The sequence below is a fragment of the Cervus elaphus genome, chromosome 5, assembly GCF_910594005.1.
Source record: "Cervus elaphus chromosome 5, mCerEla1.1, whole genome shotgun sequence".
NCBI classification, from domain to species: Eukaryota; Metazoa; Chordata; class Mammalia; order Artiodactyla; family Cervidae; genus Cervus; species Cervus elaphus.
In genome coordinates this window covers 64552848-64577890 of record NC_057819.1, presented here as the reverse complement: position 1 = coordinate 64577890, position 25043 = coordinate 64552848, and the positions used below count along the sequence as shown (strand labels likewise).

The following is a 25043-nucleotide window of genomic DNA, read 5'->3' as shown; positions in this document are numbered from 1 at the left end:
GCCAACCACATGCCTCAAGCCTGGGATCCAAGATGGTTTTAATAGAGTGTAAATGGCAAAATGAAGAGGACTTTCAGGCCCTGGGCCTTTTCTCTGGCACATATGCAGTGCAGCGGGAAAAATGCCCGCTCGCACAGGAATAATTGCCCTCAGACTCAGTGCTAGAGGAGCTCAGAGCCAGCAGTCAAGATTTTTGATTAATAGGTCCTTGCCTGTTGTTTTCAAGTCGATCATCCAGCTTTGAACACTTTTCTTCTGCTGTTTGTTCTAAATTGTTACCTAAAGCACAAAAGCATGTCTTATCAGGAATTGACTTAACTGCCGGTTAAAAATATGAAGATGCATGCTGTCAATCCATTAACACACTGATTTTTACATGAATCATCGACCTATTTGTGTGGATAAGAACTGAGATAAAGAGTGACCATGGACAGGGAAGCGCAGCAATGCACTTAACAAGAGCGGCCACGTTCCGGCTGGGAAGCCAGTCACCGTGTGCGCCCACACCGACGGGCCATTGTGGACGGTGCGGACCGGACGTGGGTGACTCACGGTAAGCTGCAGGCCAAGGTTTGGAGGTGAGGTGGGTGTCTGCCTGTCTCTCTTGGATCACAGCAAACATGATGATGAAATTCCATTCTTTTTCTGTTGTTGTTCTATGAACTTTATTTCTCAAAAACAGCCTTAGGATATTTGTGGAATAAAATACCCAATATTTATGTGGAATTCCATTCTGCAGTGCTTAGACCCTAGGCCTAAACCAAAGAAAGGACTTCAGTAGAACACACAACACCTAGCCGACTCTGATGGCTCTCAACACTGGCGTAAGCTGTCGGTTCCTTCCTGCATTTTTTCATTCAGGTAGGCTTTCCACCCCCCTTCTAATCCAACTCAGTCTATCTTGTTCTGTTAGGTAGTTAGAATAGGAGAAAGGAGGCCAAAATGGCGGTGGCTAAAAGACAAAGAAAGGGAAAACCCACCTCACACCTGAAGAGTGAGACCCTCCGGTGAAAAACCACGCCCCCTTCCTGGCTGGCCCTGCTTTGCATAGGGAGTGCTAGACAAAGCATGTAAAAAGAGGGAGCCAAATGGGCTGAGGCCTCTCCTTTGGGGTTGGCTGACCCTCACGCCTCAAGGGTGTACTATCTTTTGTTTGCCAAATAAAACTCAGCTGTAACACTAGTCCACCATTTCAAATCTTTGCTGTGGCAAGACAGAACCAAGGAAATTACATCCCCAAGAGTTTGCTGTTAACGACATCTAAGAAAACTGTCATTCAAGTAGGAGGAAAGGTAAAATACAGATTTTTCCCCTCCTGAGAGCATATTCTACTTTGGAAATGGGCCCTTTAAAAGACTGTTTCTCTTTGACTATCAATCCAGCAATCAAGCTGCTTGGTATTCTCCCCAAGGAGTTGAAAATTGATGTCCATGCAAACAGCTGCACAGGGATGTTTCTAGCAGCCTTATGCCTAACTGCCAAAACTTGGAAGCAACCTCAATATCCTTCAGTAGTGTGTGTATGCGTGCTAAGTCGCTTCAGTAGTGCCTGACTGTGCGACCCTGTGGACTGTAGCCTGCCAGCCTCCTCTGCCCATAGGGTTCTTCAGGCAAGAATACTGGAGTGGGCTGCCATGCCCTCCTCCAGGTCCTTTTAGTAGATAAATGGATGAATAAAGTGCAGTACATGCAGCCAATGGAATAGTATTCAGCACTAAAAGGAAATGAGTTATCAAGTTATGAAAAGACATGGAGGAAGCGTAAATGCATATTACTAAATGAAAGAAGCCAATCTGAAAAGGCTATATACTTTGTGAGTCCAACTATCTGTCATTTTGGGAAAGGCAAAACTATGCCAACAATAAAAAGATCAATAGTTATCAGGGGTTGGGAGGGATGAACGAGTGGAGCACAGAGGATTTTTAGGGCAGAGAAACTACCCAATATGATACTATAATGATAATACATGCCATTATTATATATCTGTCCAAACCAATAGAATATATGGCACCGAGAGTGAACCCTAAAGTGAACAATGGGGCTTGGTGTGGTTATGATGTGTCAATGTAAATTTATCAGTTGAAACAAATGTACCACTCTGCGGGGGTATTGATAGTGGAGGAGGCGTTGCAGGTGTTGGGACTTGGGGTTTAGGGATAATCTCTGTCCTTTCCTCTTAACGTTGCTGTGGACTTAAAACTGCTCTAAAAAATAATCTTTATAAAGAAAAAAACCAAACATGAAAAGATAATTTCTCTCTGGAGAAGCAGAGCATGCCCTTCAGGCATGGGTAGAGCTTGGGTATAGTATGCCTTTTCCTTCTGATGAGCTATGGGGGGTGGGGCATGCAGGACCCAGGACCCAGGGAGAAGGGTGTGCCTGACCCAAGAGAAGGGTTGGCCTGTTCCTGGCTGGGCACAGTGCCTGATGGCACAGGTGTCCCTGCTGTCTGGGGTCCAATGTGGTAGCCACTAGCCACCGAGTTACTTAAATTTACATTAATAAAAGTAAAAACTGACAATTAAGTTCTCGCCAGCCCTATTTCGAGTGCTTAGCAACCTATGTAGCTAATGGCTACCGTACTGGACCACACAGATTCAGAACATTCCCATCATTTCATAAAGTTCTGCTGGAGAGCGCTGCTCTAGACTCTAGGCAGAACAGGACGCTGACCTGGGGATGGAGTAAAGTCACAAACCGAGAAGGCGTGTGGTCCACGCCCCCAGCCCCAGATCCTGAGTGACATCAGAGCGCTGGACACTGCTCCCACGGGGGCGATGTCAAAAGATGGGGGCCCACGCGGGCCGGGGTGGGGAAGGCCTTGAGAGGCGTGTTAACTGAATCAGTGCTTGAAGAGCAACTTCTCTTTTGCAATTCTTGCTGGTCTGACAGGCTCCTGCAGAATTACATCACTTCCTAAAAAACAGGCAAACACCTCTCCTTCAAGTTAGCACCGACCCAAACAAGCAGGAAACAGGAAATGTTCACGTTTCAGCGGGACTGAAGCTGCGCGCAGCAGCATCACCATGCCGGGGCGCGCGCCCCCCGAGGCCCCGTGCGCCGCCCTTTTCCTCGCCGTGGTCCTCGCTTCCCTCCCCACCCGCCCGGCGCAGGGTAAGCACCCCTCGGCTTTCCACTCCCGGCGAGGGGGATGAGGAAGGCTTGTCTGGTACCCGAGGCTACAGAACTCTGCCCGGGAGCGTAGCACTTAGAAAAACCTAAGTCTTCCTGTGAAAAAGGGGAGAAAAGTCTAGCTGTCTTTTTGTGGGGGGAAGGAGGGAGGAGGGACCTGGCTTCCTTCGCCGCCGGCTGATCCAGCTGCAATTCGCTCCTTGAATTTAAGCTTCCCGAAGCCTTTGTTTTCTAAGATGTAATTTACCGGTCCCAGTCATTTACCGGCTTTAATGGGCATATTAAGAAAATGATCAACTCTCTGGCAGTTCCTGGAAAAGACCGTTTCAATCAGCTGAAACAGAGAAATCATGAACTAACTTTTAGTAATGTGGGCTGAGAAGTCTGCTGGTTCCAAAAAGTCCTGGAAACACTGGGCTATGGAAATTTAGGACTGGAAAGTAGACTAAAGAAACACCACAAGTTAAAAAAAAAAAAAAAAGAGTAAGCAGGAAATTGTCTGAGGAATCCCCAGGCATCCATTCCAACTTGTAAGGTCTTTCATCAGCTTTCCTTTGATCTTGTTACTTAGGGAGAGATTTTCTTTGCGTTGATTGTGACTAATGAAGCTTTGTTTCTAAAAAGTTATGTGGTTGTAGTGAATCAAAGGTATCAGAAAAGACAAAGTATTAAATCTCATAAGGTTGAGCTAAGAGCCGCAATTGACAGTTGCTACAACCAGCACAGTCTCTCTCCATTACTTCTTACCCTTGTGTGGATTCGCTCTTGGGTAAATAAACTAGGAGCCGTGGTTCCTGTCAGCGGACACCTCCTCCTGCTATTGTAGAACAGTATTGAACCCACACCGAAGGTTCTCAAGATGCGGTTCTTTAAGTAGGATGTGGGGAGGGGCATCAGACACTACCTAACAGAGAAGTAACCTCCTGGAGATTAGTAGTCAGCACACAACCACCCCACCCTACCAATCTCCCTTTCCCTGGGTGTTCTCCACGTGGTTTCTCCAGGGTCCCAGGTGGAGACTGGAAAGGCCGACCATTCCAACTGGAGAGATATTTGGTTGAAATTGAGGTTCATGTTCAACATGAGTTTGGGGGACACTGTGTTTTTTAATGCACTAAGTTTTGGAGCAGATGTGCTGTGTGCTTAGTCGCTCAGTTGTGTCCAACTCTTTGTGAGCCCACGGACTTAGCCCACCAGGCTCCTCTGTCCATGGGAATTCTCCAGGCAAGAATACTGAAGTGGGTTGCCACGCCCTCCTCTGGGGGATCTTCCCAATCCAGGGATCAAACCCAGGTCTCCTGCATTGCAGGCAGATTCTTTACTGTCTGAGCCACACCCTTCCCCATTTGGAGCAGGAAGGGAGCTTAGAGATGATGCTCAAACTGTACTGCGTAGATAGCTGTGTTGGAGGTGCAGATGAAGGAACTGAGAGGAGAAAGGTGAGACCCACTGCCAGTCAGCTTTCCTGACTGGGACTCCAGGGTCCTTCCTCTCCAGCCAGGGAGGGAATCGACATGCCCCCTGCCAAAGCCTCTGGACCACATTCCTTTCCCTGACTGGCATCCGTCAGCACCCATGCAGCAGGGCCCAGCTATCCTTCTTCCCCGTTTAACTCTCTCTGCTACCACACTTGCCTCAAACAGGCTCCTGAGAGGGATATTTAACCTTAGCTGAGTAGTTTTCTTGAGCACCTGAAAATGATGGAATAAAGTGTCTGCAATTGAGGAGCTGCCGGAGGACGAGTGAAGAGACTCAGTGGAAGGTCTCCCCCGGGGTCTGTATGTGACCGGTGACCCTTCCCTTCTCAGAGGTGGCTCCTCACTCACGGCCCCTGGCCACTCCCTGCGGCCTCCTTTCCGCAGCATCTTCTTCCGTCCCTCCTGCTCCCCCGCTGCAGCCCCTGTCACACGAAATGGAGCGTGTGTTCCAGGCCTCTGTGGCTTTGGCTACGAGCAATGACAGGTTCCTTTTTTTTTCCCTACAAGTTGGATGCCTGTATAGCCTTAAAAGGCTCAGACTGAGCGTTGCCTCCTTACTGGTGTCTGTCTCTGCTCCTCCATGGCAGCCTGCCTGTTCTGTCCCGATAGACCTAAACTTCTGCTCACCCAGCTAACCACTCAGAATCACATCCAGGCCTCTCTCCAGGCTGTGAGCACCTCCAGGGAAAAGAAGATTCCCTTTTGTTCATCTCTGATTTCCTCAAATCTTGTAAGGGGTCAGCATAAATTAGGAACTCGGTGGTTGTTGAGAAATACTGAAATCATCCTAGAGTGGGTGTGAGACTGATTGCTAAAACCGATGCGCTTCTGAAGGCAGGTGATGTTAGGATGTCAGGAAAGCACAAGGTGAAAAGCTGCATTTGAGGGGAGCACCGGGATTGTCTGGGTCATCCCACACACTCACTGGGCTCTGTCTCCATTCTCAGTGCCTGAAAATGCAAAAATGCCCACTTGCAAGCAGCTGGATAATCAAAACTTATTACTTTGAGATTAGCCACGGGAAAGGCTGTTCTTAATTAAGGACTGAATATGCATTGTAAAATTACGTAAGATATACATCCTTTTGAGGGGCTTCCCTGTGGCTCAGCAGTAAAGACTCTGCCTGCCAGTGCAGGAGACCCGGGTTCAATTCCTGGGTGGGGAGGATACCCTGGAGAAGGAAATGGCAACCCATGCCAGTATTCTTGCCTGGAGAATTCCATGGACAGAGGAGCCTGGTGGCTACAGTCTAGGGGGTTGCAGAGAATTGGGCACAACTTAGCGACTAAGCAACAATGTATCCTTTTGAGCTAATGGTGTCCAAGTGTCACCTGCATGCATGCTAAGTTGCTTCAGTTTTGTCCAGGTGATCTTCCTGATCCAAGGATCAAACCTGCATCTCTTGGGTTTCCTGCATTTCAGACACGTTCTTTACCACTAGCACCACCTGGGAAGCCAGGTGTCACAGTTGTATCTAAATATCTCCTTGAATTCTTCGAAAAATATCACGGAGGTGTTTGGTAGAAGAATGCAGTCTACCAAACAGCCTGATTCCCCTTCGCAAGCATAATCCAGGTTTATCTCAAATCAAATGGGCGACATTATCTAATACCAACAGTTACCTGAGACCAGCATCATTACTGCTGAGTCAGCATCTTTTAATCTTTTGCTTTATATAGATACAGAGCCTGGTACAGAATGGATTACTATCTCAAGTGAAGTCACCCACTTAGAAGTCACCAGGGGAGAAGTGAGAAAATAGCTTTTCTGGGATTTTGACCAAACATATGAGAACAGTTACAGTATAGCTCTGGGCCTAGGGATCTTGGCCAGTGTAGGATGCTAAGAAAGTTCAGAATCAAGGCAACATTCTGCCTGTGGAAGGAAGGGCCACCTTGTTCCTTATCCTGTGTCCTGCCAGTGTCAGCTCAACACTATCAGAAAGTTCAAAGCAACTTCCTGGATACCAAAAGCATGGGATTTATTAGCTGCTAAAAGCAGAATGGTCTGTAGAAAGAAAGAAGTGAGAGACATGAGGCAGGAATAAGGCAGCTATAAATGTTTTGATGGCCAGAGTTAAACACTGGGTTTGATGGAGAGGAATGGGAGGTTTTCTGGGCTGTTTCAGAAGAGTAAGGATCATATAAAGATTGGATGAACCTTGAGAAGAAGAGAAGGAATAGAAGAAAATACTAGTTGCGCTTTTTGCTTTGGTGCCATCCCTTCGTTCTTTCTGGAGTTGTTTCTCCACTTCTCTCCAGTAGCATATGGGGCACCTACAGACCTGGGGAGTTCAGCTTTCAGTGTCCTATCTTTTTGCCTTTTCATACTGTTCATGTATCACCGACTCGATGGACATGGGTTTGGGTGGACTCCGGGAGTTGATGATGGACAGGGAGGCCTGGCGTGCTGCGGTTCATGGGGTCGCAAAGAGTCGGACATGACTGAGCAACTGAACTGAACTGAACTGAACTAATTGCATAAATGAAACTAAACTTTCTGAAACTGTTATTATTTCAATGACTGTGACCGCCATGTGCTATTTCCTGGGACAGTCCCAGTTTCAAGTACTAATAATGATGATGGCCAACACAGATAGCGCTCAGTAAGTATATGGCTGTTCTGAACACTGTACACATACCAGCTCATCTGATTCTTTTACCAAATGTTATATAGTGGGTACTATTACTGCTGTTTCTCAGAGGAGAAAACTGAGGCACAGAGGGGTTGAGCAACTTGCCCGAGGCCACACAGCTAAGTAGTGCATCTAAATAAGCTTTAGCCTCTGGAGTCCGTGGTCTAACAATACACCATATAGCCTCTGGGTTTTCAGGCTCTGCCAGGCTCTGTGCATAAGTTTCAGGTTTGGAGAAGTCTGTCTCTGGTGCCTTCCTGACTGTGTAGGTGCCTCAGCAACTGTTGGCTGGGCTCTCAGGCTGTCTCACTTGTGGCTGTGTGTGCTTGGTTGGACTGGAGACGGGCTCACAGGAAAAGGGACAGAGGAGCTGGGTTGAACTTTGGCCTGTGGAGAGGAAGGGAGGGGCCGAAAGGTACAGAGTGAGCAGCGGAGCATCTGAAGTTAGTACAGTTAAGACCAGAAGCAGGAAAAACAGAATGCTGAAGTCACCGGGTAAGGCTGCAGGATGTGGGAAGCAGGGAGTGGATGCACAGCCCTCGGCCAGCAAGTTACCGTGGGAGAACCCTGCTGAGATCTGACCCCCAGGAGTCAACCAGCCTCGGGGGCAAAAAGAGGAAAAGCAAGCGGAGAGAGATTTATTAAGGCTTAAAGTCCTTCTGTGTCTAAACCCAGGAGACCAGAGAGGGCAAGACCTTGGCTGGGCTGGGCTCAGTGCTGTAAGGCAGCAGTGCAGCCTGCGATCTGCCCACCTGGGTATGGTTTGCACCACCCTCCACTGTTGGCAAAGGTGGAGAAGCAGGACCCCTGCACCACCCGTGGGAGGGCAGATTAATGCCGTCCTCCCTCGTCCCTGCTGCTGAAGCTTTTCATTTCAAGAAAATTCGAGAATATAGAATGTTCATAAATATATATGTGTGTATATGTATAGTCTTGATTTTATTTTTCTTTATGTTTTTTATTCCTTCTTCTATGTCTTTTAAACATATTATTGACTATTTGATAATTCTTATCTGAAGTTTATGTAGCTCTAATCTTGTTGTATCTGTCAACTCCCATCATGATGGAAATCTTGGGGGCACTGAGGGCAAAACCTAGCACCCAGAGCTGGGCCCACCCGATTTAATAGGACTTCAAATTTTCTGATCCCATCATCAAGCTACTATAAATACTTTCCCAGTACAGTCACAGTCCTGTCACCTCAAAATAGGGTTTGGAAGAAACTCAGACGGGGTGTGCATGGGGCTTGAGGAGAGTGGGGGCTTGGACCTTAGGCTTAAACCCCAGCCCTGGGGTGTGGAGGGAGCTGGCCCCAGGGGTCGATTTCCAAGAGCTGTGTGAGGTGCCAAAACCTCATTAAAGGGGCAAGCTGGTAACCAGAAGCCTGTGACCAAAGAGACTGCCAAGGAGCACGAAGCAGACAGAGCCAAATTCACAGTCGGGCCTTGGGCCAGGGGTCCACAGTGTCAGGATGATGGTGAGGTCAGACTAGGGGAAGCACACCTGACTTTGACCTTTGCCAGAATCATTGAAGCTGCTTTTCTTTTTTCCTTTATTTTTTTACAACCATGACCTGGTGTTTTAGCTTTAACTTTTGACCCAGTGGGTGGACTGGGACCCCTGAAAGCACTACAGAGCCTCTGATATCCCTGTGGGGTTCTGGGAAGTCCCTGTAGGTAGGTAGGGATGGCTGTGAATTTATATTTCCTCTACCAGCTGTTGTTTTGCTTTCTCTCTGTTTTCTGGGCCCTGGGGATTGCCTTCCTTTTTTGTGATTTCTTTATACATTCAAGAAGCTCCTTATATAGTCAGTCCCCTACGTACACACCTTCAAGTTGCGAACTTTCAAAGGTGCAAACTTGTGTTCGGTCGTCGTCAGGCGTGAGTGAAATTGCAGCTTGCTCTCCGTCTCCTGTTGCTGACAGCCCTTCAGCTCCACCATCTTCCACCTCCTCTCCCTCCTCAAGTCAGTAACTCTTCTTGCCTGTTCACTTGATGCCAGCTCATGTGTGCCAGCTTTTGTACTGTACTGTGAGATTAAAACCATTTTCTTTATTTTATGTTTGTTTTTTATGTATTATTTGTGTGAGAAAATATTATAAACTTATTACAGTAAGTACTATATAGCTGTTCATGTTAGTTGGGTACCTCAGCTAACTTTGTTGGACTTGAGAACAAATAGGAGTTATCAATGTGCTCTCAGAATGCTCTTGTTCATATGTAGGGGACTTACTATATTGCATTTGTATCTCTAGGTGTTGCATATTGGGAGAATTTTTCAGGTTACTTACTATGTGAGATTATTGGAAAAGGAAATGTTGCTATACAACCATTCCAGAGAACAATTTGGAAACATTTAGCCAACTGAAGATGTTCATACCCTTACAGCTTCAATAATCCACTACTAGGCATTTACCCCAGACCACTCACACATGCATAGCAAAGAAGTATGGCTAAGAATGTGGAGTGTAGCATTGTTGGTAAAAATGGAAAAAATAGAAACAATCTCAATATCTATTAACAAAAGAAAAATATAAAGAACTTGATATAGAATGAGATATCATAGAGCAGGTAAATTTAATGAACTATAGCCAAATGTATAAAGATAAATCAGTTTCAAATGTACTGTGGACCAAAAAAAAAAAAAAGTTGCAGATTATTATGCACAGAATAATTATATTTATTTAAAGTTTTAAAAACACTCCAAATTCTGCTTCTATGGCTTAGGGACACAGGCATATTTGAAAAGTGTGGGATTGATACGTGCTGACTTGAGGAGAGCAGTTAATTTGAATGAGATCAGGGAAAGGAGGGCTTCAACTATATCTACAATGTTGTGTTTCTTTCAGACAAAACATGGTGGTCTGGGGTCAGCAAACCAGGCCTCAAGGCCCCAGTTCAGCCATCTTCCTGTTTTTTCCCAACCCTCGAGCTAAGGCTGGTTTTCATATTTTTTAATGGTTATATAAAAACAGATAATAGCCTCTATTTGGCCTCTTGACCCACCAGGTCTAAAATCTTTACTCTCTGGCCCACTAATAAAAAGTTTGCCAACCCCTCTTCTAGTCATTATGGGGAAATAGAAGAGAATTGGGGTGGGTCCCCTGTTATTTGTTATATTCATTTCTACTCTCTTTGGTAGGTTAATGTTCATAAGGAAAAGTGAGTTCTTTTCCAGTTCTCCTGGGTCCCTGCTGGCTGTCCGCCCTCTTTCCTTTCCATGGCTTCCAATCTCTTTGAAAGATAGCCAGCACATCTTCATTTTCTCCCTCTTCATTCATCTTTCAGCCCCCTGTGATCTGGCTGCCGTGTCAAGCACAACACTCAGATTGCTCTACCCGAGTCAGCAGTGCCTCCTGATAGCTGAACCCAAAGGGCCCATTTCTGTCTTTATCTTCTGTTTCTCTCTGTAGCCCTTAACATAATTAATCAATTATTGAAACCCTCCTCTTCCTTGGGTCTTATGAGGTCATTTTCTTCTTGGTCTCCTATGAGTCTGGTTGTTCCTTTCAGGTTTGGGGTTGTGATCTTTCTCTTCCACCTGTTCCTTTCATGTTTTTCTTTTCTCGTCTCACTCCTTCCATCATTTCAGGACCATGTCTTCCAATTCTGTGGCTTCCATCTCAGTCCTTGGCTTATGATTTGCCCCGTATCACTTCTAGTTAGGTCTGAAGGCCCAGCCCTGGTCCTGCACTTTCATCATCTGTCCTCCCTGGGGATGTCCCAGGGGCCTTGGGCTCGGCCTGGCCAAAACAGAACTCTTTCTCTGCTCCCTGCTGGTTTAGGCCCTTCTTAGCTCTCACCTAGGGTACTTCATCAACTTCTTAACTAGTCTTCGTGGCTTTGTCTCCTCTCCAACTCCACTTCATATAACCGCCAGAGTGATGGTTCTCTAACAAAAATGTGATGATTTTTCTCTTGTACTTACCCCTTCAGTGGTTTTTCTTTTCCTTTGGATAGACTCCAATCTCCCTGGCATCATCACAAGGCCCTTTATAAGCTGTGCTGAGCTCCTTTCCTGCTAGACCCTTCCCACCACACATCCTGTGATACATGTACTTGAATGTGCCAAGCTCTGTTGGGCCCGGAGTCTTTCCTTAGCTGTGCTTCAGCTGCGATGCCCTTGCTGCCATCATTGCTGGATGAATCCTGAGGTTCAATTCAGTGATCACTTCCTCTGTGAAGATCTTCTGAATCCCCCACCCCTGATGCAATGAGTGTCCTCCCCTCCCGAGTCCTCATGACACTCTGTACCCAAACCTGTTACAGCTTTGATGAAACTGTCATGTGAGTATTGGTTTGGATGCCATTGTCCCTACTTACCCACCACTTCCCAGGGAAGTGGTCTCATTCGCCTTTATGTCCCAGATAGGGCCTGGTATGTAACAGGGACACTGCTGACAGACTAAAGAAGTGAATGACGTGAAATTTATTCTGTCACCCAAGACATACTCGTGTTTCTGACAAAGTTATAATCATTTCAGTAATACAACGTGGTGAAAACTGGAGGAATGTGATTTTTTTGTTAATCCAGTTTTATTTTATTCTAAAATGTTAACTCTCTCAAATCATTTGGTCCGGGAATAGTTTAGTTGTGGCTCCTCAAATCAAACAGGCCACAGCTATTCCTCCTCCTCCTATGGAGAAAGCTACGTGGCTGCATCAGTGAGTACTTCCGAGAATGCCTTCTGTCCACCTCCCTCTCAGAATATGGAGGGAAGTTCAGGAGATAAGCACTGAGTGGCCTGACAATTTGCAGAAAATCCAAGTAGTTACAGAAGTACTTTGGAAAGAAAAATGGAGAATATAAGTTTCATAGACTTGAAATTTCAAGCCAGTAAGAGCTGATTTGAAAACCTGAAAAAAAAAATTATGTAACATAAAAAGGAGCGAAGAGTCTGCCTCAGGTGCTGAGGACAGCACAGAAGGACTTTCTGAGAAGCTAAAGAGGTGGTTGGAAAGGAGAGCTATCCATCAGAGCAGGGTCTGATGCGTGGTAGTATTTTTTTTTTTTTTTCATAAAACAAAAGCAACTAATCTAGTTTGTTTTTGAAATCTGAATTTTTTCTATATTTCTTTATCTTATATGAATCAAAACCATCTTAATTATTTCCCATTTCCCCATTCCATTGTGGTTTTCAGAAACAGGATCCCAGTAATTAGTAGGGTGTGCTGACTTTTTTTCCCCCTGACATCACTGTTGATCAATTTAAAATCTGTTTATTTTTTTCTAAAAATTATGCTTATTTGTCTATGATTAAGATGACGAGCCTAGTGGTAAAAAAAAATCCACCTGCAATGCAGGAGACCTGGATTCAATCCCTGGGTTGGCAGGATCCCCTGGAGAAGGGAATGGCAACCCACTCCAGGATTCTTGCCTAGAGAATCCCATGGACAGAGGGGACGGGCAGGCTACAGTCCAGGTGGTCGCACAGAATCGGACACGACTGAGGCAACTTAACAAGCACACAGGGTGGCCAGAAGGCTTCCCAGGTGGCGGTAGTGGTGAAGAACCTGCTGCCAACGCAGGAGACAGAAGAGACTCAGGTTTGACCCCTGGGTGGGGAAGATCCCCTGGAGGAGGGCATGGCAACCTTCTCCAGTATTCTTGCCTGGAGAATCCCATGGACAGAGGGGACGGGCGGGCTACAGTCCATGGGGTCACATAGAATTGAACATGACTGAGGCGACTTAGCTTGCATGCACGCAAGATGGCCAGATTTAGCAAATAATATAAAACACTCAGATAGGTATAAATTTTAAATAAAAAATTTTAGTATAACTATACCCCATGTAATTTACTGTAACTATACATATAAATATTACATGGAACATATTTATAAAACATTATTTGTTGTTTACCTCATATTAAAATTTAACAGGTGTCCCATATTTTATCTACTCTGTTTATGATTAGATGATCTTTTGCCAAGCAAAGACTGCTCCTCTTTTGGTGCATCACTAAACCCAGAGACATATTGACTATTTAGCCAGTTAACAAATATTAGAAGAATATTTAAACTGAGTCCTAGATCAATCATTCAAATAACAAGAAATTATCACTAAAAAAAAAAATTAAAACCAACAAAAAAACCTTGGTGATGAGGTAGAAGAAATCAGGAATACAAGGGTGGATCAACTTTAGAGAATATTTTGAGGTAATTTGTCTCATTAAAAACAAAGTGAGAAAAAAGCCATAGGGATATATTAATAAATGCAGAAAAGAGGTGGATAGAAGAGAGTGAGGCTAGCACGTCAGAATTTCAACCAGCAGTATAAAAATTCTGAGGGGGGTTTCTCTGGTGGCTCAGTGTAAAGAACCCATTTGCCATTGTGGGAGACACAGGTTCGATCCCTGGTCTGGGGAGATCCCACATACCACAGAGCTACTAAGCCCGTGTGCCGCAGCTATTGAACCTGTGCTCCAGAGCCCAGGAGTCGCAACTTCTGAAGCCTGCCTGCCCTGGAGCCCATGCTCCAAAACAACAGACGCCACCGCAGTGGACAGCTGCAGCGCTGCAAGAAACAGTAGCCCCTGCTCTCTGCAACCAGAGAAAAGCCCGTGCAACAAAGCCCCAGCACAGCCAAAAATACATAAATAAAAGTCTAAGAAAAGAGAAGTAGAGTTGTAATAAAAATAGTAATGATGACTAACCTGAATACTTTCCCATCACTTAAGAATCTTTTAAAAAAGTTTTAAAATACTTTTCACACTAGTGTATATAAAATAGATCATAAGGACCTACTGTGGAGCACAGGGAAGTCTGCTCAGTGCTTGGTAATAATCTATATGGGAAGGAAATCTGAAAAAGAATAGGTGTATGTATACGGATAACTGACCCACTCTGCCGTACACCTGAAACTAACATGACATTGAAATCAGCCAGACTCCAATATAAAATATTTTTTTAAAAGTACTTTTGTATCTATCATTCCACTGAAGATAGGAAGGAATTTTAAATGTTAGAAGCATATTCTGTGTCATATAAATATATACATTTCTTTAAACTGCCAGGTACTGACAGGCCAGGATAAGATTCCAGTGTATGAAAGGTACTCAGATGGTCACAAATGCAGCTTCCCGGGTGAGCCGCTTCAAGCCAGAGACAGCCTTAAAGTCTGGGCACGTCTGCTTAGATACAAGTAAGCTTTCTTTAAAAAAAAAGACACCAAGTGAAAAGTTTAAAATGGAAAAGACATCTGAGCACTGTGGGCCCTATGGTGGGGCATGTTTTCTGTTTTTTCTCTTTTTTGCATTTTGTGGCTCAGACGGTAAAGAGTCTGCCTGCAATGCAGGAGACCTGGGCTCGATCCCTGGGTGGGGCAGATCCCCTGGAGAAGGAAATGGCAACCCACTCCAGTACTCTTGTCCTGAAAATTCCATGGGTGAAGGAGCCTAGTAGGCTCCAGGCCATGGGATGGCAAAGAGTCGGACACGACTGAGCGACTTCACTGGTTCACGTAGTTGATTTACAGTGTTGTGTTGGTTTCAGGGGTACAGCTAAGCAATTCAGTTATGCGTATGCTCATTCTTTGCCAGACGCTTTTCTCATATAGTTTATCACAGAATATCGAGTAGAGTTCCCTGTGCCATACAGTAGGGCCTTGATTATCTCTCTTATGTATAGTAGTGTGCAGATGTTTATGCCAAGCTCCTGATTTATCTCTCACCCACCCTTACTTTCCCCTTTGGTAACCATGTTTGTCTGTGTCTGTTTCATAAAAAAAAAGTTCATTTGTGATACAAAATTAGATTCCACATATGAGCAGGCATGTTGTATATGTAGTTGTATGATAGGATGTTGTAACCTGAGTGTAGATTGCAGTTGCTTCTCAAAGCAACGGGGTAAAACACAGGCCAGCTTCACAGGTGCTTTCCCACAGCAGACTGTCGTGTGAAGGCCTTCGTCAGATGACCTCCTCAGAATAAGCAAAAGTGTTTCTTTCTTTGACGTGAGGCGCTGTAACCTTTGGTCATCCGATGGCTGGAAAGGGTACAGACACTGCTTTACCCAAACTTCGGTGCTTACAATCTGCCACTAACCTTCGCTGATTTTGCATTGAGTCTGTTCAACCAACTATTTGTTCTTCTTCAAGTATAATGTCAGAAAAAACATCCTGAGTGAATATTTCCACTTATTAAAAGTTGTCCAGTATGTAGTGAACAGAGCTTACAGAGGAATTAATAGTCGCTCCACCCCCTAGTCCTGCTCCCCAGAGAGGGTTCAGTCACTCGGACTTTATGTGGGAAACCCTGACACGCCTGACTCCAAAACCAAAACCAGCCAACAGAAAGAAAACCCAAAAAGCTAGAAACATGAAATCTCATTATTAGAGATTCTTGTCTTTTCACTCAGTTCCTCTCATTTCCCAGTGTTTTCTTGAAGATTCAGATAAGTTTCTGAGAAAACCGCTGTAGATCCCTTTTCTCTCTCTGACTAAGAACACGCTGTGTGTGTTCCTGGAAAGGGGTTGATTGAAGAAGAAGATACCAGACTCTTGATAAAAAGGCGTGATGCCTGTCTAGCACTTTGCCTCCGGCTCATCCGGCCTTTCTCCTAAACACCTGTGTAGTGAACGGCATCCACCCAGCAGACGGGGCCCCCTGTGCTGTGGAGAGATGTGGGCAGAATGGTGGGCAGACGGTAAACGAACAGGTAGAGAAGTCACTTCAGATAATCAGCAGTTCACAGTACTATTTCAAAACTAAGTGAACTAGAGAAGGGACTGTGCTCCCAGGGGGATGGTGTCCCAGGGCAGCCTCCGGTCCATGCTGGAGCCCCGACATCAAGGACGTGGTCCGCCCGCTTGGCATCGGTAACCCCTGCCTCAGCACAGCCATCCTCCCCTGCAGCCCGGCTGGGGCCTGGGGTGTCTGGGAATGTTGTTTGTTCCTGTTTTATTCCCATTTTGCCCCTGACCACATCACAGTCAGATGTCACAGATGCTGAACAACTGATTAGAAGAAAAAGACACCAGAGCTGAGCAGATAGACTGTTTGACAAGTACACGCACAGGTGTTTTTATTGTTAAGGTATAGTCGATTTACATTTATATTAGTTTCAGGGGTACAGCTTAATGGTTCAGTATTTTTATAGATTATACTCCAAGTAATTACAAGATAGTGGGCTTCCCTGATAGCTCAGTTGGGAAAGAGTCCGCCTGCAATGCAGGAGACCCCGGTTGGACTCCTGGGTCAGGAAGATCCACTGGAGAAGGGATATGCTACCCACTCCAGGATTTTTCACCTTCCCTGTGGCTCAGCTGGTAAAGAATCTGCCTGCTGCTGGAAACCTGGGTTTGATCCCTGGTTTGGGAAGATCCCCTGGAGAAGGGAAAGGCTACCCACTCCAGTATTCTGGCCTGGGGAATTCCATGGACTCTACAGTCCATGGGGTCGCAAAGAGTCAGACATGACTGAGCCACTTTCCCTTTCTTCACTTTCAGTGGCTATAATTCCCTGTGTTGTACAATATATCTCTGCTGCTTATCTAGTTTATACAAGTAGTCTGCCTCTCCTAACCCCATATCTCTAATTTGTCCCTCCCCACTACGGTCTCCTCACTTGTAACCACTAGTTTGTCTTCTGTATCTGTAAATCTGTTTCTGTTTAGATCCCGCGTATAAGCGATGTCCTACAGTACTCTCTGACTTGTTTCACTAAGCATCATATTCTCTCGGTCCATCCATGTTGCCACAAAAGGCAGAATTCCATTCTTTTATGGCTGAGTAGTGCTGCGCTGTGTATATGGACCACATCTTCTTCACCTGCTCGTCTGTTGATGGACACTTGGATTGCTTCCACATCTTGGCTGTTGTAAATAGTGCTGCTGGGAAGATTGGGATATGTGTATCTTTTTAAATTAGTATTTTCTGAATATACACCCGGGAGTAGGATTGCTGGATCACACGGTAGTTCTATTTTTAGTTTTTTGAGAAAATTTCATACTTTTTTCCACAGTGGCTGCATCAATGTACGTTCCCACCAACAGTGTAGGAGGGTTCCCTTTTTTCCACACCGTCGTCAACATTTGTTATTTGTAGACTTCTTGATGATGGCTATACTGACAGGTGTGAGATAGTATCTCATTTTGGTTTTGATTAGCATTTACCTAATAATTAGTGATATTGAGCATCCTTTCTTGTGCCTGTTGGTCATTGTATGTCTTCTTTGGAAAAATATCTTTAGGTCCACTGCCCATTTTCTGATTGGGTTATTTGTTTTTTGATATTGAGTTGTGTGAGCTGTTTATATACTTTGGATATTAATCTCTTGTCAGTCATATCATTTGCAAATATTTTTGCACATTCTGTAGATTGTCTTTTTGTTTTGTAGGTGGTTTCCTTTGCTGTGCAAAAACTTTTCAGTAATTAGGTCCTATTTGTTTATTTTTATTTCTTTTGCCTTGGGAGACATAAAAATATGTTGTGGTGTATTCTGAAATCTGGGAGGGTTTGCTTCCAACTTTGTTCTTGTTCTTCAGGATTTCTTTCATGATTCTGGGTCTTTTATGGTTCCATAGGAATTGTAGGCTTAGTTGTTCTAGTTCTGTGAAAAATGTCATGGGTATTTTGATAGGAATTGCATTAAACCTGTAGATTATTTTGGGTAGTATGGCCATTTTAATAGTATTAATTCTTCCAATCCAAGAGTATGGGACATCTTTCCATTTCTTTGTATCATCTTCAATTTCTTTCATTGGTGTTTTATAGTTTTCAGTGTATAGGTCTTTAACCTCCTTGGTTAAGTTTATTCCCAGGTATTTCATTCTTTCTGATGCAATTTTAAACAGGATTTTTAAAAACTTTCTGATATTTCATTATTAGTGTATAGAAATACAACAGTTTTCTGTATATTCATCTTGTATCCTGAAACTTTGCTGAATTAATTTATTAGTTCTAACAGTTTGGAGCTGGAGACTTGAGGGTTTTTTATATAAAGTATCATGTGATCTGCAAGTAGTGACAGTTTTATTCTTTCCTTCCAATTTCAACGCCAGAATATAGCTTATTAATTTTGCTTCCAAAGACGTCTTTCTCTGTAGGGTTCTCCAGTCATCTTTGAAGCGAATAAAGACTGTCTTCATGAATAACAGCAAACTAAAGTTAATTGAATTATGATTTAACTCAGTAATTTTCAACCCAGCATAAATACTTAATGGACTCATCTAGGGAGCTTTAAAACATACCGTTGCCCAGGCCACAACGTCAGATGTCCTCAGGAACTGATCTTGAGTGGACCTTAAACAGCACAGGTGCTGTCAGCGCGCAGTGAGCACCATGAGCAACCATGGGTGTGACTGATAGTTAAACGCACCCCCATGAGGTTGTCTGGGCCACTCAAACCCATGGTTCTCAAGGGATGGCCCCCAGACCAGCAGCATGAGCATTTTATTAGAGGGGAGAGCTCCTGGTCCCATCCCAGGCCTGCTAAATCAAAAGCTCTGGGGACAATGCCTGGCCGTGTGTGTGTGAGCCCTCCTGGTGATTCTGGTACACACTAATGTAGGTGGACTGCTGGGTGGGTAGTCCGGCAGTTACTTTTGCTTGAGGTGAGGTTTTAAGCTCTGGCATGATCTCTCTTGTTAATGCCTCTTATTCACATAATAAGGCATGATTGTCACAGCTCTCTCTAATATATCCAGGCCAGAGGCTCTCAGAGGGTCAAGGCTTCAGTGATGCTTTTTAAACGATCATGTTCTTATGACACAGTGGGCAGCTGCTGGGAGCTGGGAATCCACTCCCTACCTTGATTCTCCTCCAGTTCACCAAGAAGGAACATAGAGAAAGAAGTGTAGACTGGGGAAGGTCAGGAGTGGACAGGGTTTGGAGCCCTGGTCCTCAACCTTGGCTGCACACTGGAGTCTGTAAAACATACTGAGACCTGGGTTCAGACCGAATACCACAGGTATTTGGATGTACTGACTTGGGCTGGGCGGAAAGGTCCCCAGGTGACTCTGATATTCAGCCGAGGCTGAGAAGCTGGAGGATGGCCCAGTTTGGTTTGATCCTTCCTTCCTACAAATCTGGCTCTTTTCTGTAGACAGAGGCACAGGGTTAATGGAAAGTGGGCAGGCTTCTTGGGTTGCGTTTCTTGAGCATCCCGAAATCCTAAATCAGGTTTCTCCACCGAGCAGGACGACATTTGAACATCTGACACCTGCTCTGTGTGTGTATGCGTGTTTCGTTTCACTGCCTGAATTATAAGATGGTTTCAACCATCTGCATGTTGGAATCAACATAACTGAAAGAATGGGGCGTCTGACTGAGGTCCAGTATGCTTCCTGACATTCTGAGTTTAATAATATTCTCTGATCAGTGTTATATTTTACATTATAATATGAGTGTGGCAACCTTTCAGTTGCTATTTAACACTTTTGTTTAAACTTTAAAACTAGAGCTTGATTGTGCGTTTGTTCCACTTTCAAAAAGAGAAGTTAGCGAGTTTGCTTCACCAGGAAGCAGAGTCACTTCCACTTGGGGACGAGGTGTGGGCGGTAACAAGGGGACGAGGTGCCTGCTTGGTTGCCGAGCTACCAGGCTCACCTCGCTTTGCCCACATAGGAGGACCCCTCCCAGGGTCCTCGCCAGATGTCTGAGACACACATCCCAGCTGTGTTTGTTTGGATACTGTCAACAGTCTTTTGTGACTCTGTGCACTGTCCGGTTATCTGGTCATTTTAGGATTAAAAGTAAAATGAATATTGCAGCTTAATTTCATTACTCAAATGGCCATTCCCATCATCTCCTATTAATGCTCCACTTTGTGAGCAGAGAGAGAGATGGTGAAAAGATCGCCCTGGGGAGACTTTGCATGGGGCTACAGGAGAGAACACGACCGAGGTCCCTGTGAGAGCAGAGTCCTAGCAGACCCGCCCTGAGTGCCCCCCCGACCCCCCAGCGCTGGCCAGGTTCAAGGTCACGCCCGCAGCCCTGCCCACAGCGCTTCTGGTTTCAACATCAGGTCCAGTTCTTTCTTCCCCTTTCTCCTCTTCTGCACTTTGCCGGAGGCTGCCTCTCTCCCTTCTCAGGCTTGAACCTCTCTCTTTTTTTCTGCAGCTTCTTCAGTTTTACACTCTGCCCCCACCCCCAGGCCACACCCCCCTTCTCTGAAATATGTCCTCTTGTAGATAGAAAGACAGCAATGAAATAAAGAAGTTATACCGGACAGATGAGTCTCCTGGGGAACAGAGAACAGATCAGTCTAGAATGGGAACACTGACTGGGCGGAGGATGAATAGCGAACTCCCAGGGCCGGTGTGAGGGAGGCCCCTTGCGGGACACACAGCATCTTCACGGCTGGGATGCCTTTACTCTTCATGTGATCACTGTGGGCTGGGCCGCGCTGGTGGCCCCCTTTGGGGCCTTTTAGGAAAGGTAGAATTGGAGGAGAAAGAGGCTCTTTCCAGGCCCCACGATCAAGAAGACATCCATCCAGTCGGCACTCAGCGCGGGAACTGGCCCTGTACGTTATGCAGGTGACTCGCTGCGGACTCACTTCCTGAAAGAGTGTGGGTTCGTCCACAGTGGCGGTGGACCTCCGAGTTTCTACAATGGCGCGCTTTTACCCAAGAAGCACAGGATGGTAGGATGGCTCCCACAGGAACTCACCACTGACAGTTATGGGCCTGACCTAGTGTTTCCTAGAAAAGGCAAGGTGCAGGGGGCTGTCTGGGCCACACAGTGACCCACTGGGTTAGGAGTTGCTCACAGGAGGAACTGCTGTCATGCTCTGGAGAAATTCCCGACCTGCCCTCCTTGGCTCCACTCCCGCCCTGCTCTTGTGACCTCTGGATCCTCTCTGGTTTCCACCTCTGATTTTCATGACTCCACCTCTGTCCCCCGTGTGAGCTACTCCTGGCTGGGGACTTGATAAAGTGGCCCACCCCAGGTTTTCAGCTCCCCCTTTGAGGACGTTTGATGCTCTTGGCACAAACTCTTGGGCTGATCCCCAATGTTTTCAACTTTTCCATCACAGATGCCCTGGGTACCAGCCCTTCCCCAATGTAGTTTCTGCCAGTCCTCATTGTGTGGGCACTGGGCTGGTGTTGTTGTGGAATAGATGTGAGGGCAGACCCCCAAGAGTGGTTTGGCATTGCACGCTCACCCTCTCCCCTCTCTGGAGATAACGATGCACAAGAGCAAGCTGACAGGTGTGCTGGCGTGACTGTGGCCACGGGAAACACAAACATCCAAACACAAAGGAAGGACCTAAGTCCCTGTCAACCGGAATAGATTGTGATACATCCAAATAATGGGAGGAAGAGGCAACTCTCCATAGACAGAGACAGAATAATCCTCAAAACCTAATTTTAAATGAAAAAAAAAGACAAGGGACAGCATACTATATAAATTTTGCTACCATTTGTGTTAAAAAAGGAAATGAAATGATACGTATACCAGTATACGCAGAGAGTTTTCTGGAAGGTGGCAGGAAAGAGTGGTTACTTCTGGGGACAACTGAGTGGCTGAGGAAAGGGTATAGTGAAGAATCCTCTCTGAACTTAGCGCTGTGTTTGTAGTGCCTGTCAAAAAGTCAAATGAAAGATAAGATAAATGCTTCAGAATCAACACAGAGATGCAGAAATAGATAGGACCCTGGGGAGATAGAGACTAGATTAGAACATTTAGCCAATCCTTATTTGTACAAATTAAAACATTTAGCCATTATGGGGACTTGTCCAAATTCCCATAATCGCTAAGTGGCTAGAACCCCCACTCCTATTGGCACCCACACTCAAGGGAGGGCAGCTTCAAAACCCTGTGTATCACCTGCACCTCTGTGTTCATGCTAGCACTGTTTACAGTAACCAAGACAAGGAAACAGCCTCAATGCCTGTCACTAATGAATGGATAAAGAAGACATGGAATATTCAGTTCAGTTCAGTCGCTCAGTCGTGTCCAACTCTTTGTGACCCCATGAATCGTAGCACGTCAGGCCTCCCTGTCCATCACCAACTCCCGGAGTTTACTCAAACTCATGGCCATTGAGTCGGTGATGCTATCCAACCATCTCATCCTCTATCGTCCCCTTCTCCTCCCACCTTCAATCTTGCCCAGCATCAGGGCCTTTTCAAATGAGTCAGTTCTTCACATCAGGTGGCCAAGTATTAGAGTTTCAGCTTCAGCATCAGTCCTCTCAATGAATATTCAGGACTGATTTCCTTTAGAATGGACTGGTTGGATCTCTTTGCAGTCCAAGGGACTCTCAAGAGTTTTCTCCAACACCACAGTTCAAAAGCATCAATTCTTCGGCGCTCAGCTTTCTTTCTAGTCCAACTCTCACATCCATACTTGACCACTGGAAAAACCATAGCCTTGACTAGACAGACCTTTGTTGGCAAAGTAATGTCTCTGGTTTTTAATATGCTGTCTAGGTTGGTCATAGCTTTTCTTCCAAGGAGCAAGTGTGTTTTATTTTCATGGCTGCAGTCACCATCTGCAGTGTTTTTGGAGGCCCCCTGCCCCCGCTGCCCCCAAAAAAAACCAATCTGTCACTGTTTCCACTGTTTCCCCATCTATTTGCCATGAAGTGATGGGACTGGATGCCATGATCTTAGTTTTCTGAATGTTGAGTTTTAAGTCAACTTTTTCACTCTCCTTTTTCACTTTCATCAAGAGGCTCTTTAGTTCTTCTTTGCTTTCTGCCATAAGGGTGGTATCATCTGTGTATCTGAGGTTATTGATATTTCTCCTGGCAATCTTGATTCCAGCTTGCATTTCATCCAGCCCGGCATTTCACATGATGTACTCTGCATATAAGTTAAATAAGCACAGTGACAGTATATAGCCTTGATGTACTCTTTCCCCAATTTAGAACCGGTCTGTTGTTCCATGTCCAGTTCTAACTGTTGCTTCTTGACCTGCATACAGATTTCTCAGGAGGCAGGTCAGATGATCTGGTATTCCCATCTCTTGAAGAATTTTCCAGTTTGTCGTGATCCACACAGTCAAAGGCTTTGGCATAGTTAATAAAGCAGAAGTAGATGTTTTTCTGAAACTCTCTTGCTTTTTCAATGATCCAATGGCAATTTGATCTCTGGCTTCTCTGCCTTTTCTAAATCCAGCTTGAACACAGTTCACATAGTGATGAAGCCTGGCTTGGAGAATTTTGAGCATTACTTTGCTAGCATGTGAGATGAGTGCAATTGTGTGGTAGTTTGAGCATTCTTTGGCATTGCCTTTCTTTGGGATTGGAATGAAAACTGACCTTTTCCAGTCCTGTGGCCACTGCTGAGTTTTCCAAATTTGCTGGCATATTGAGTGCAGCACTTCCACAGCATCATCTTTCAGGATTTGAAATAGCTCAGCTGGAATTCTGTCACCTCCACTAGCTTTGTTCCTAGTGATGCTTCCTATGATCACATTTCTTGACTTCACATTCCAGGGCTTCTGGCCCTAGGTGAGTGATCACACCATTGTAGTTATCTGGGTCGTGAAGATCTTTTTTGTATAGTTCTCCTGTGTATTCTTGCCACCTCTTCTTAATATCTTCTGCTTCTGTTAGGTCCATACCATTTCTGTCCTTTATTGAGCCCATCTTTCCATGAAATGTTCCCTTGGTATCTCTAATTTTCTTGAAGAGATCTCTAGTCTTTCCCGTTCTATTGTTTTCCTCTATTTATTTGCCTTGATCTGTGCAGAAGGCTTTCCTATCTCTCCTATCTATTCTTTGTACTTCAATAACAGTTTTTTAAAAAAATCCTGTATATCAGTAGAACTGCCAGCATAAATATCAGGGTTATGCCACAGGGTGAGACATTTGAGACTGTTTCTTTGTTTGTATTGTGAACAATGAACTTGGGAAGATTGTTAGATGGTACATATTTATCCTAGTACTAGCATACTATATCATCATCTAATAAATGACTGTTATTTATTATTTGCAGCTATCACAGTATTGTTTGGGGAGGGAAGTGTATGAAGAATGTTGTCACAGGAGTGTGTGAAGATGAAGACTTGCAGGGTAAAAAAATGAAGCACACACAGAGAACCCTTGACTCATTTATTTAAATAATATCTAAAAATTTGGAGAGAGTAAATGATAGTTAACTTGGAAAACATGTTAGAGTGTGTGTGAGGGGTACTGGCGAGAAAATTTCACTCCAGAATGCCACTAAGAGCCGCTTGTCACCAGCATTGTTACTTGTGGTAAGAAAGAAATGTGCACCACCCAGGACCATCCGTGAGCTTCTCCATTTCTCTTTCATGCCTGATTGTCCAACACCCTCATTATTCTTGCTAGCTTATTTCTTTTCCAGTTCTCTCCTTTTCTGGGGCAACAGGTCAGGTGTGACTCAGAATGCTGAGTATTCTACTGGGAACTTGTTCCCCTTCCGTGGAGAGGCTGGAAGGATCCTGGCATTCTGGGCAGTTCTGCTCACAGCCGCCTGGCCCCAGGAGCCCAGTGAGAGCCCCCCGCTCCCTCTTTGTGCCAGAAATCTGCCCTCTTGTGGGCTGAGGGGCAAGAACGTGAGGCTGCCTCTCTTGGTCACCACTTCATCATTTGTAATCATTCCATTCCTGCCTGATGGGAAGGAAAATACCATGTGAGGGTCCAAGCTCAAGTTCTTCTGTCAGCCCTCCTGGGTTTAAATCTTCACTCCTCCACGATACCTTTGTGGGTGTGGGCTAGTTGTGTAACCTCCCTGCCCCAGTTGCTATCTGAAAAAATGATGGGAACAAAATGAGATAATCTGGGCACAAGGCAGAGCACAAGACTTGGCTTTCAGTAAATTATTTGTAAAAGTTAGTGTGAAAAAGTGGCAGTAGCAATAGCATTAGCAGCAGTAAATAAAC

At 45.1% G+C, this 25043-nt stretch overlaps 1 protein-coding gene across 1 annotated transcript in view; it reads left to right on the top strand.

Moving 5' to 3' along the window:
• The first annotated feature begins 2926 nt into the window (after positions 1 to 2926).
• TMEM154 (transmembrane protein 154) overlaps positions 2927 to 25043 on the top strand; it is a 49592-nt gene continuing 27475 nt past the window's right edge. The window contains exon 1 of the mRNA XM_043902613.1: positions 2927 to 3113. Coding sequence (XP_043758548.1) covers positions 3026 to 3113 — 88 coding nt within the window. The 5' untranslated portion in view covers positions 2927 to 3025. The remainder of the gene's footprint in view (positions 3114 to 25043) is intronic.